Below are 14,346 nucleotides of genomic sequence, written 5' to 3' on the forward strand. Positions count from 1 at the left end.
TTGATCTGAGAGTCACAGGGTTGTGATAGAGCTCATATAATTAAAGATGGACTTTGATAACTAACTCTGATTGGTGTGTGGTTTGCTCTCATTATTTGGTAAATAGAGGAAATTTCCACGACACAGCGCAACGCTCCATATTTTCTGCTGCTTGCCCCACCATCACAGAAAGCTCTGAGCTAGGCTGAAACACCTGCATTTTGGAGCTGCCTTACTCAAGAAAATAAAAAAGAGACCATGTTTGTATGCAGCTTTATTAACTATTTGATAGATTGATATATATTTATCAAACTCAGCAAAAAAATAAATGTCCTCTCACTGGCAACTGTGTTTATTTTCAGAAAACTTAACATGTGTAAATATTTGTATGCCCATAAGATTCAACAACTGAGACATACACTGAACAAGTTCCACAGACATGTGACTAACAGAAATTGAATAATGTGTCCCTGAATAAAGGGGGGGTCAGAATCAAAAGTAACAGTCAGTATCTGGTGTGGCCACCAGCTGCATTAAGTACTGCAGTGCATCTCCTCCTCATGGAATGCACCAGATTTGCCAGTTCTTGCTGTGAGATGTTACCCCACTCTTCCACCAAGGCACCTGTAAGTTTACGGACATTTCTGGGGGGAATGGCCCTAGCCCTCTCCCTCCGATCCAACAGGTCCCAGGCGTGCTCAATGGGATTGCGATCCGGGCTCTTCGCTGGACATGGCAGAACACTGACATTCCTGTCTTGCAGGAAATCACACAGTATGACTGGTGGCATTGTCATGCTGGAGGGTCATGTCAGGATGAGCCTGCAGGAAGAGTACCACATGAAGGAGGAGGGTGTCTTCCCTGTAACACACAGCGTTTACGTTGCCTGCAATGACAACAAGCTCAGTCCGATGATGCTGTGACACACCGCCGCAGACCATAACGGACCCTCCACCTCCAAATCGATCCCGCTCCAGAGTACAGCCCTCGGTGCAACGTTCATTCCTTCGACGATAAACACAAATTCACCCATGGTGAAACAAAACTGCGACTCGTCAGTGAAAAGCACTTTTTGCCAGTCCTGTCTGGTCCAGCGACAGTGGGTTTGTGCTCATAGGTGACGTTGTTGCCGGTGATGTCTAGTGAGGACCTGCTTTACAACAGGCCTACAAGCCCTCAGTCCAGCCTCTCTTAGCCTATTGCGGACAGTCTGAGCACTGATGGAGGGATTGTGCATTCCTGGTGTAACTCGGGCAGTTGTTGTTGCCATCATGTACCTGTCCCGCAGGTGTGATGTTCGGATATACCGATCCTGTGCAGGTGTTGTTACACGTGGTCTGCCATTGCCAGTCTCCCTGTGGAACTGTCTTAGGCATCTCACAGTATGGACATTGCAATTTATTGCCCTGGCCACATCTGCAGTCCTCATGCCTCCTTGCAGCATGCCTAAGGCACGTTCACGCAGATGAGCAGGGACCCTGGGCATCTTTCTTTTGGTGTTTTTCAGAGTCAGTAGAAAGGCCTCTTTAGTGTCCTAAGTTTTTTCATAACTGTGACCTTCATTGCCTACCGTCTGTAAGCTGTTAGTGTCTTAACGCCGGTTCCACAGGTGCATGTTCATTAATTGTTTATGGTTCATTGAACAAGCATGGGAAACAGTGTTTAAACCCTTTACAATGAAGATCTGTAAAGTTATTTGGATATTTACGAATTATCTTTGAAATACAGGGTCCTGAAAAGGGGCTGTTTCTTTTTTTGCAGAGTTTCTTTTTTTTCTCTTTTTAAAAAAAAAACATTTTTTTGCAAACTGATATGTGACACGTCAAAACAGGTGGGGCTCTGAATAATGGGTCGCCACTGGTCAGGCCACATGTAAGACCAGAGTGCTTGTTACAGTGAGATACTGTTCTATTACTGGTACTGCAGCTATATTTTATTTCTGTTTTACACCCTGTCCAGTATTATCCATTAGAAGGCAATGCAGTGTGTTTATATGAGACACTCATTGCTTCATCAAGCAAAGTTTCACTTAATTTCTATTTCTACATAAACACACATCAATCTCATAGATTTTCTGCAACCACATCTAACTTGTCTTTCAACTTCTGTAATCTACATAATTACTTGGCATCATGACTCACTTCAAATGAATTGTCAAAATAAAAATATATCAATGATATAAATCCTTTAATTTGAATTGGTTAGCTTTGATTTGATTTAGAAAGATGGAAAGCTTTATCTCACAGTCCTATTAGCAGGACGAACTGTACATGTGTGATTGCAGGTGTGGGAGGAGACATGATTTCTCTATTCAGGAAGTGCAAGCAGTGACAACACTTTTATTTTATTTATTTTATTCAACGATGGATGTACCACAATTAGGGTATGCTATTATGTCTATTGTTGATGTACTAATTTAGGTTAAGTAGACATTTTCATATTTGCCTGTGGCTAGATTTTGGATGTTTGATGTTCCGTCATATAGAAGATGATGATTGAACAATATATTTTTGAAATGACTGGCATTACATGATTTCAACATAGAACCACAGGATTTGTAAGCAAATTTTAAGTTTCAACACTTGCAGAGTTTTGACTCTCTTGCACATTTTGAGATTACCACTGAATTGTGGTTAAGCATTAACACATTGAAGTTAACATTTAGGACAGTTTCAATTCGAGTCTACTTGACGTTTGATATCCGCCATTATGACTCAGCCATGAACATGTGCATTTTTTCGGCAACAGACCCATCCATGACTGGATAGCTCTTCAGAGGACACATGAACGTTTAATTATGGAAGGTAGGCATACCCTTTTTTCACATGATAACTTTAGAAGCATTACTCTTTCCTTTTTTCTAAACTTTACATTTGTATTACAGCTGGGCAGTTGGCAGAACCCACCAGGTATGGAATAGATAAAACAATCATAGTGCTACACAGTTTGCTTGATTTGGAATGTTATTTCAAATGTCTTTATTTCTATATAGTATCTGATTAATCAGAATATGTCACTGTCAAAAAATCTGCCATTGTATCCAAAACAGAATGGGTTAAAGCCAATGTATAATTCTGTGTTTCTACATTTTCCAGCACTGATGATATGATTAACCTGAATTACCTATTGGCTGGGGGAAGCTATGGTGCATACCAGTTCAGCAATACTTGTGTTATAGACTCCATTTTGGCTGGAATTCATGTTCTTGCCAAAATGTATCTCCAAATTCGAGATTTGTTCACGAGGGATAACAAAATCAATGCGGTTATACGTTTCCTAGACTTCGCCAAGGTCAATGAGGCAAAGGCACTGTGGCTTATTAACTTGAGCCTTCGTAAGGGAAAAAACCTCATGCAAAATGAATTTGTAGATATCAGAGGTTATGTTAGAGACCACTTGTCAAACTTCATTGAGCTGGTATGTGCCAGCTTCGACTATGATGACTCGCAATCAAGCTCCACACCATGTGACACAGTTCTCAACAACATATTGAGGTAATTATTCATTAGGTGTGCTTGCTGAAGGCAATTTCTTACATACTCATATTATTATTATTTGATTTCTTTAGCCCAATCTAGAGCTAAAGTAATATAAACTATTAACATGAAACCAACTTTAAAAAGTACAGACTGACCCAACTTAGATTTCTTGTGAAAGTATTTTTTATAGCGTTTACACTTTTTGAACTATAATAATATTTAATTAAATGAGCTCCCAATGCATTTCAAGGACCATAGACTTGAATGGTAAAAAAAAATACAAAATTATAGACCTTTCACCATTTAAGCTATCCAAACCAAAGTTGACCACAACCACAAAACTACTGACCACAACCACACAACAATTGACAATGACTAGTAACCAAATTACTGGCCACACAATGACTGAACCACACAACTACTGACCACAACCAACCACACTTACTGTAACTAGCTAGCTTTGGGCCATACTAACTAACTCCGGTCCAGGGCATACCTAGTAGCTAGCTCTGGCCCGCACCAGCTCGAGTCCAAGGCCTAGCATTGGCCTAGCTCTGGTCCACACTAGCTCTGGTCCAGGGCCTAGCATTGGTCTAGCTCTGGTCTGCACTAGCTCTGGTCCAGGGCATACAGACTGACTCGACTTAAATTTCTTCAATAAAGCTTTATGCTAGAATGGACCACAGTCACTTCTAATACCACTGCTATTGCATTAACTACCACTACAACCACAACTACATCCACAGTCCCCACTACTACTACCACCACCGTTAATATTTAATTATTTGATTTATTATTATTAACTAATTACCAAAATTACTGACCACAACCACACAACTACTGACCACACAATTGCTCACCAGAACCACACAACTACCTAACCACACAACTACTGTCCTCAACTACTGACCACACAACTAATTACCAAAACTACTGACTGCAACCACACAACTACTGACCACACAACTACTAAACCACACAACTACTGTCCTCAACTACTGACCACAACCACTGAACACAACCACACAACTACTGCTCTGGTCTGTACTAGCTTTGGTCTAGCTCTGGTCTGCACTAACTCACTCTGGTCAAGGGCGTATCCAGTAGCTAGTTCTGGTCCAGGGTCTAGCTCTGGTCCGCATGAACTGTTCTGGTCCAGGGCGTACAGACTGACTTCACTTAGATTTATTCAATAAAGCTTTATGCTAGACTTGACCATGGTCACGACTAATACCACTGCTATTACAGTAACTACGACTACCACCACAGCTACTGCCACAGTCCCCACTACTACCACCACCACTACAACCACAGTCCCCACTACTACCACCACAGCCACAGTCCCCACTACTACCACCACCACTACAACCACAGTCCCCACTACTACCACCACAGCCACAGTCCCCACTACTACCACCACCACTACAGCCACAGTTCCCACTGCTACCACCACCATTACTATTAAAATGTTAATCAAATCAAAATATATTTTAGATTCTTCAAAGTAGCCGCCCTTTGCCTTGATGACAGCTTTGCACACTCTTGGCATTCTCTCAACCAGCTTCATGGGGTAGTCACTTGGAATGCTTTTCAAACAGTCTTGAAGGAGTTCACACATATGCTGAGCACTTGTTGGCTGCTTTTCCTTCCCTCTGGGGTCCAACTCATCCCAAACCATCTCAATTGGTTTGAGGTTGGGAGATTGTAGAGGCAAGGTAATCTGATGCAGCACTCCATCACTCTCCTTCTTGGTCAAATAGCCCTTATACAGCCTGGAGGTGTGTTTTGGTTCATTGTCCTGTTGAAAAACAAATGATAGTCCCACTAAGCGCAAACAAGATGGGATGGCGTATCGCTGCAGAATGCTGTGCTAGCCATGCTCGTTAAGTGTGCCTTGAATTCTAAATAAATGTCACCAGCAAAGCACCATCACACCTCCTCCTCCATGCTTCACGGTGGGAACCTCCCATGCGGAGATCATCCGTTCACCTACTCTCTGTCTCAAAGATGAGGCGGTTAGAAGCAAAAATCTCAAATTTGGACTCATCCAAGCAAAGGACAGATTTCCACCGGTCTAATGTCCATTACTCGTGTTTCTTTGCCCAAGCAAGTCTCTTCTTCTTATTGGTGTCCTTTAGTAGTGGTTTCTTTGCAGCAATTCGACCACGAAGGCCTGATTCACCCAGTCTCCTCTGAACAGTTGATGTTGAGATGTGTCTGTTACTTGAACTCTGTGAAACATTTATTTGGGCTGCAATTTCTGAGGCTGGTAACTCTAATAAACTTATCCTCTGCAGCAGAGGTAACTCTGTGTCTCCCTATCCTGTGGTGGACCTCATGAGAACCAGTTTCATCATAGTGATTGATGGTTTTTGCAACGGCACTTGAAGAAACTTTCAAAGTTTTATATTTTCCGTATTGACTGACCTTCATGTCTTAAAGTAATAATGGACTGTCGTTTCTCTTTAATTATTTGAGCTGTTCTTGCCATAATATGGACTTTTACCAAATAGGGCTATCTTCTGTATACCACCGCTACCTTGTCACAACACAACTGATTGGCTCAAATGCATTAGGAAGGAAATAAATTCCACAAATGAACTTTTAACAAGGCACACCTGTTAATTGAAATACATTCCAGGTGACTACCTCGTGAAGCTGGTTGGAAGAATGCCAAGAGTGTGCAAAACTGTGGCTACTTTGGAGAATCTAAAATATAAATATATTGATTTGTTTAACACTTTTTTGCTTATTATATGATTCCATATGTGTTATTTCATAGTTGTCATACCTTCACTATAGAAAATAATTTAAAAAAATAAAGAAAAACCCTTGAATGAGTAGGTGTGTCCAAACTTTTGACTGGTACTGTAAGTATTTAGACCCTTTACTTAGTTATTTTTTGAAGCACCGTTGGCAGCGATTACAGCCTTGCGTCTTCTTGGGTATGGCGCTACAAGCTTTGCACACCTGTATTTGGGGAGTTTCTCTCATTCTTCTCTGCAGACCCTCACAAGCTCTGTCAGGTTGGATGAGGGGTGTTGCTGCACAGCTCTTTTCAGGTCTCTCCAGAGATGTTCGATTGGATTCAAGTCCGGGCCACTCAAGGACATTCAGAGACTTGTCCCGGGGCCACTCCTGCGTTGTCTTGGCTGTGCGCTTAGGGTTGTTGTCCAGATTTTCATCAAGGGTCTCGCTATACTTTGCTCTGTTCATCTTTCCCTCGTTCCTGACTAGTCTCCTAGTCCCTGCCACTGAGAAACATCCCCACAGCATGATGCTGCCACCACCATGTTTCTCCGTAAGGATGGTGCCAGGTTTCCTCCAGATATGACGCTTGGCATTCAGGCGAAAGAGTTCAATCTTGGTTTCATCAGACCAGAGAATCTTCTTTTTCATGGTCTGAGAGTCCTTTAGGTGCCTTTTTGCAAATTCCAAACAGGTTGCCATGTACCTTTCACTGAGGAGTGGCTTCTGTCTGGCCACTCTACTAGGCCACTCTACTATAAAGGCCTGATTGCTGCAGAGATGGTTGTCCTTCTGGAAGATTCTCCCATTTCCACAGAGGAACTCTGGAGCTCTGTCAGAGTGATTGCTCAGTTTGAGCGGGCGACCAGCTCTAGGAAGAGTCTTGGTGGTTCCAAATTTCTTCCATTTAAGAATGATGGAGGCCACTGTGTTCTTGAGGACCTTCAATGCTGGAGACATGTTATCTTTATTCCCAGTCATGTGAAATCCATAGATTAGGGCCTAAGGAATTTCTCGATTGACTGATTTCCTTATATAAACTGTAACTCAGTAAAAATCTTTTAAATAGTTGCATGTCACATTTATATTTTTGTTCAGTGTATGTAAAATAACAAAAAAAGAAAGCCACTGGAAGTTTGGAAAGAACATATAGTACACTATGAAAACACCCCAAAAATTGTTTCAACAATAACTTTACATTTAATGATCTCCCCTTAAAATGTGTTTTATAGGAAGTTTGAGGATTACGGTGAGGTAAAACCCTTAGGCACTTCTCGTCATGAACCCAAACTTATCCTGGTAGACATTGATGACCGGATGTGTATCCTACCTCCCCTCTCTATCACGGATGATTATGAAAGGTACTAACTATACTGTATGTAGCAGGTTAAAGTCAGCCTTCGTGATATCTCTCCGCTAGATTGATCCACTGACTTAGACTAGTCTGTATTATGTGATGTTATTTCAGAAGAACTACAGTACTTTAATGCTTAAGGACCACAATGCAGGTTCAATTGATATAACCCACTGGCCTCAATGTTTCAGGACATACGAGCTCCAGTTCCTGCTGATGGGACAGAGTACACCCCTGTCCAACCACATGGTCCTATTCCTGTCCACTCAGCTGACTGGCAGATGGATGATCTATGACAACATGAAAACACCCCTGGTCCAGGACATTGGTGTGAGTGAACTACAGAGAGCTACAGAGAGGGACAAGTATGTTTCCTATCTTGCTGCTTATGTGAAGAAAGAATAATAATAAGGCTGCTTCCGGAGTCAAGGGCATCCTCTTTAGATTTTAGTTCTGTATTTCCGAGATCCTGTCCCAACTACAACTATTAGCATTATTTTAAAAATCCCCATAAAATTCTGTCAATTTAAGATAGAGATGTTTTTTTGCATTGAATGCATCTCAATCCACCGCATACGCCAATGTCACTCTTCCGCATCGGTGGTAAAAGGTGACGGAGCTTAAGCCATGTTTGTCAGACCATGAGACATCCCGAAAATCGGTCTTTTCACAAAATCGTCTGTAGTGTTTGAACAGTTTAGCCTATAAAACTATTATAACCCCTCTATTGAAAGATGAGACTCGCGAACACAATGGTATTTGCCGTTTGGGACACGTCTGAAGTTGGTACAGCCGATCTGCCAACATCTGTCTGTAGTGTCCGAACAGTTTGGAGTACACACTAATGCTTCTCTGTGGAAAGGTGACATGCCTCACAAGACTCCTCTGAAGGTGTCCCGGTACCAGTTGAAAAAATGAGTGCAAGTACAATACCGTTCAAAAGTTTGGGGTCACTTAGACATTTCCATGTTTTTGAAAGAAACTTTTTGTCCATTAAAATAACGTCAGATTGATCAGAAATACAGTGTAGACATTGTTAATGTTGTAAATGACTATTGTAGCTGGAAACGGCAGATTGTTCTATTAATGGAATATCTACATAGGCGTAAACCATCAACCATTACTCCTGTGTTCCAATGGCGCGTTGTTAGCTAATCCAAGTTTATCATTTTAAAAGGCTAATTGATCATTAGAAAACCCTTTTGCAATTATGTTAGCAAAGCTGAAAACTGTTGGTACTGATTAAAAAAGCAATAAAACTGGCATTCTTTAGACTAGCTCAGTGTCTGGAGCATCAGCATTTGTGGGTTTGATTACAGTCTATTCTTGTTCTGAGAAATTAAGGCTATTCCATGCAAGAAATTGCCAAGAAACTGAAGATCTCGTACAATGCTGTGTACTACTCCCTTCACAGAACAGCACAAACTACCCTCGCTACTTTTATAGCCTCGCTACTGTATATAGCCTGTCTTTTTACTGTTGTTTTATTTATTTACTTAACCTATTGTTCACCTAATACCTTTTTTGCACTATTAGTTAGAGTCTGTACGTAAGCATTTCACTGTATGGTCTACACCTGTTGTATTTGGTGCACATGACAAATAAACTTTGATTTGATTTGAAACTGTATATAACCAGAATAGAAAGAGAAGGATGCCCTGGTGCACAGCTGAGCAAGAGGACATGTACATTAGTGTCTAGTTTGAGAAACAGACGCCTCACAAGTCCTCAACTGGCAGCTTCATTAAATCGTACCTTCAAAACACCAGTCTCAACGTCCACAGTGAAGAGGCGAGTACAGGATGCTGGCCTTCTAGGCAGAGTATCTCAGACTGGTCAATAAAAAGAAAAGATTAAGACGGGCAGAAGAACACAGACACTGGACAGGTGAACTCTGCCTAGAAGGCCAGCATCCCAGAGTCGGCTCTTCGCTGTTGACATTGAGACTGGTGTTTTGGAACACAGGAGTGATGATTATGAGCCTCTGTACGTCTATGTAAATATTCCATTAAAATTCTGCCGTTTCCAGCTACAATAGTCATTTTCAACATTAACAATGTCTACATTGTATTTCTGAACAATTTGATGTTATTTTAATGGACAGAAAATTTGCTTTTCTTTAAAAAACAAGGACATTTCTAAGTGAACCCAAACGTTTGAATGGTAATGGACATATAGAGACTGTTTAGTGCCAAAAATAAGGGGTTAAATACATATAAAATAAAAAACGTTTCAATTAAATACATTAATTAATGTTTCCTGATCTATCTTATATCTCGCCAATATAGGACAGACATTTCAGAACAAAATTAATTGTATTTATTTACAAGGAACAACTATCTGTTGTTCCATGTATTGAATCTGTTACTCAATGCGTTTGAAATGGCTAATAGCAGTAAGGCCCAAACTTGTTTTGTATCAAATATTTTTGACAATATTTTTGGGGGATACTTCAAGGGTTCTTAAAATTCTACATCAAATAGCTAAATGATCGTTGGTATAACCTTCTTAAAACAATTCCATGTAGCTTTGTAGAACCCCCTCCCCCATGACTGTACGTCACTTTGGATAAAAGCGTCTGCTAAATGGCGTTTAACTTATTTTCATATTATTTTTATAATGTTACTTAATGTAATAAGCTCTTCAGAATGCTCTTTTTTTTAATGTTGACAGCAGTTATAGCCAGGAATAACATACACCATTGACTAGTGTTAAGTGTTGTCACAGAGAGAGGTCTAAGAATGCATTGATGCTATGGAACCTTTTATTCCTGCAACTATGAACATTGATTTTACAATAATTGTGGTCCTGTCGCACAGACGAGCTACTACAACAGGAAGAAACTGAGTAACTGACACTCCAGATGTGTTTAAATGTTTGTTCTGTTTGAATAAGCTAAGCTATCACTAACAAGCGGTAGCTTGTTTCATATGGCCAGTATTAATATGTTTACCGTTTATTATTGACAGTTTCTTTGCCCGTTCATTTGATATTTCCTTTATATATTCTGTACTACAGTATATGGTCACACTATACAGAGCTGTGAATGAGTATGTGAACCCCTGCACTGTTTTCACATATTAAAAGGTGAAATATTTGTTTGAATAAAAAATAATACGATATTGAGATGTCTTGTGTTAATAAGTATGTGAACCCCTGAGTCAATACTTGATGAAAGCAAAAGTTTAAGTGTTGATAGGGGACAGAATGCGTTCGAACCATCAAATAATTAGCATATATATTGCTCTTACAGAATTTTCACGTGGGCGAGGATATTGGAAACTTGTTTTTAACTAGGACAGAAGAATTTATAACATACTTTTTCTGACATAAAATAGGTACAGTAGATCCCTTATTGTACGGGACACTTTTAAATGTGCCTTTAGAGGCCATGCAATTCATTACTCAACTCTAAAACAAAAGCAATTTAGGTCAAAAGAGTCCATATTAACAAAGGAAATGGAAGGACTAATAGTACAGATAGATAGCAATAAAAACTGTACCGTAGAGGCACAGAATAAGTTACACAAACAAAAATAAATGGAGGACGTTATTCAAGAAATATATTATTTTTTAAATTAAGCGAACTGGAAGGAATATGGAGGGAAATGTGGCAGGGTCTACAGTCAATCACGGATTACAAAAAGAAAACCAGCCCCATCACGGACCCGGATGTCTTTTTGCCCGCTTTGAGGACAATACAGTGCCACTGACACGACCCGCAACTACAACATGCGGACTCTCCTTCACTGCCGACGTGAGGAAAACATTTAAACGATTTAACCCTCGCAAGGCTGCAGGCCCAGACGGCATCCCCAGCCGCGCCCTCAGAGCATGCGCAGACCAGCTGGCTGGTGTGTTTACGGACATATTCAATCAATCCCTATCCCAGTCTGTTGTTCCCACATGCTTCAAGAGGGCCACCATTGTTCCTGTTCCCAAGAAAGCTAAGGTAACTGAGCAAAACGACTACCGCCCCGTAGCACTCACTTCTGTCATCATGAAGTGCTTTGAGAGACTAGTCAAGGACCATATCACCTCCACCCTACCTGACACCCTAGACCCACTCCAATTTGCTTACCGCCCAAATAGGTCCACAGACGATGCAATCTCAACCACACTGCACACTGCCCTAACCCATCTGGACAAGAGGAATACCTATGTGAGAATGCTGTTCATCGACTACAGCTCAGCATTTAACACCATAGTGCCCTCCAAGCTCGTCATCAAGCTCGAGACCCTGGGTCTCGACCCCGCCCTGTGCAACTGGGTACTGGACTTCCTGACGGGCCGCCCCCAGGTGGTGAGGGTAGGCAACAACATTTCCACCCCGCTGATCCTCAACACTGGGGCCCCACAAGGGTGCGTTCTGAGCCCTCTCCTGTACTCCCTGTTCACCCACGACTGCGTGGCCATGCACGCCTCCAACTCAATCATCAAGTTTGCAGACGACACAACAGTGGTAGGCTTGATTACCAACAACGACGAGACGGCCTACAGGGAGGAGGTGTGGTGTCAGGAAAATAACCTCACACTCAACGTCAACAAAACTAAGGAGATGAATGTGGACTTCAGGAAACAGCAGAGGGAACACCCCCCCCATCCACATTGATGGAACAGTAGTGGAGAGGGTAGTAAGTTTTAAGTTCCTCGGCCTACACATCACAGACAAACTGAATTGGTCCACCCACACAGACAGCATCGTGAAGAAGGTGCAGCAGCGCCTCTTCAACCTCAGGAAATTCAGCTTGACACCAAAAGCACTCACAAACTTCTACAGATGCACAATCGAGAGCATCCTGTCGGGCTGTATCACCGGCTGGTACGGCAACTGCTCCGCCCACAACCGTAAGGCTCTCCAGAGGGTAGTGAGGTCTGCACAACGCATCACTGGGGGCAAACTACCTGCCCTCCAGGACACCTACACGACCCGATGTCACAGGAAGGCCATAAAGATCATCAAGGACAACAACCACCCGAGCCACTGCCTGTTCACCCCACTATCATCCAGAAGGAGAGGTCAGTACAGGTGCATCAAAGCTGGGACCGAGAGACTGAAAAACAGCTTCTATCTCAAGGCCATCAGACTGTTAAACAGCCACCACTAACATCGAGTGGATGCTGCCAACAAACTGACTCAACTCCAGCCACTTTAATAATGGGAATTGATGGGAAATTATGTAAAATATATCACTAGCCACTTTAAACAATGCTACCTAATATAATGTTTACATACCCTACATTATTCATCTCATATGTATATGTATATACTGTACTCTATCATCTACTTCATCTTTATGTAACACATGTATCACTAGCCAATTTAACTATGCCACTTTGTTTACATACTCTCATCTCATATGTATATACTGCACTCAATACCATCTACTGTATCTTGCCTATGCCGCTCTGTACCATCACCCATTCATATATCTTTATGTACATATTCTTTATCCCCTTACACTTGTGTCTATAAGGTAGTAGTTTTGGAATTCTTAGCTAGATTACTTGTCGGAACTAGAAGCACAAGCATTTCGCTACACTCGCATTAACATCTGCTAACCATGTGTATGTGACAAATACAATTTGATTTGATTTGATTTGAAATGCACCAAATTGTTTTTTAATCTTCAACATAAAAAATGCTACCAAAAATATTTGGTCACCCATGACTCACCAAACAATATTTTGAAAGAGAAAGCAAAGTACTTTAAGCATATGTTTTCGTCTCCTCCATCTCCACTGACCGAAGATAATTGTATGGATTTTTTTTCTGTTAATAATGTCAAATTAACAGCTGAACAGAAAGACTCGTGTGACGGCCAAATTACAGAGGAGGAACTTCTTGATGAACAGGCAGTTAACCCACTGTTCCTAGGCTGTCATTGAAAATAAGAATTTGTTCTTAACTGACTTGCCTAGTTAAATAAAGGTTAAATTGAAAAAAATATATATTATTCATCCTAATCAGACAGGTTTTTTTTTACATGGACAAAACATTTGAGATAATATAATACAAGTACTGGAAACAATTGAACACAATGAAAATTCTAGGAAACAAAATTCTGGTATTCTTAGCTGACTTTGAAAAGGCTTTTGATAAAGTATGACTGGAATTTATATATACAGTGCATTCTAAAAGTTACAGCCTTATTCTAAAATGGATTAAAAAATAAATAAATCTTCATCAATCTACACACGCTACCCCATAATGGAAAACATTGTTGCAAATGTTTTAAACATAAAAAACAACTTATTTCCCATAAGTATTCAGACTCTTTGCTATGAGCCTCAACTGAGCTCAGGCGCATTCAAATCAAATGAAATTCTATGTCACATGTGCCGAATACAACACTTTACAGTGAAATGCTTACTTACAAGCCATTAATAAACAATGCTGTTTTAAGAAACATACAGAAAAAAGTAACAAATAATTAAAGAGTAACGGTAAAATAACAATAGTGAGGCTATATACAGGGGGTACCGGTACAGAGTCAATGTGGAGACTATATACAGGGGGTACCGGTACAGAGTCAATGTGCGGGGGCACCGGTTAGTCGAGATAATTTAGGTAATATGTACATGTAGGTAGAGTTGTTAAAGTGACTATGCATAGATAATAACAGAGAGCAGCAGTAGCATAAACGAGGGGGCAATGCAAATAGTCTGGGTAGCCATTTGATTCAATGTTCAGGAGTCTTCTGGCTTGGGGTAGAAGCTGTTTAGAAGCCTCTTGGACCTAGACTTGGTGCTCCGGTACCGCTGTCCATGTGGTAGCAGAGAGAA

General features: G+C 41.0%; 1 protein-coding gene across 1 annotated transcript; it reads left to right on the top strand.

Moving 5' to 3' along the window:
- The first annotated feature begins 2,273 nt into the window (after positions 1-2,273).
- Positions 2,274-10,681, top strand: LOC118397801 (uncharacterized). Its single transcript, XM_035792674.2, has 5 exons — positions 2,274-2,783; positions 2,864-2,888; positions 3,075-3,473; positions 7,439-7,567; positions 7,752-10,681. Exons 1-5 carry the CDS (start codon positions 2,777-2,779, stop codon positions 7,963-7,965), a joined length of 774 nt encoding a protein of 257 aa, XP_035648567.1. The 5' UTR covers positions 2,274-2,776; the 3' UTR covers positions 7,966-10,681.
- Positions 10,682-14,346: the final 3,665 nt, after the last annotated feature.

This window comes from Oncorhynchus keta, chromosome 19 (assembly GCF_023373465.1).
Source record: "Oncorhynchus keta strain PuntledgeMale-10-30-2019 chromosome 19, Oket_V2, whole genome shotgun sequence".
NCBI classification, from domain to species: Eukaryota; Metazoa; Chordata; class Actinopteri; order Salmoniformes; family Salmonidae; genus Oncorhynchus; species Oncorhynchus keta.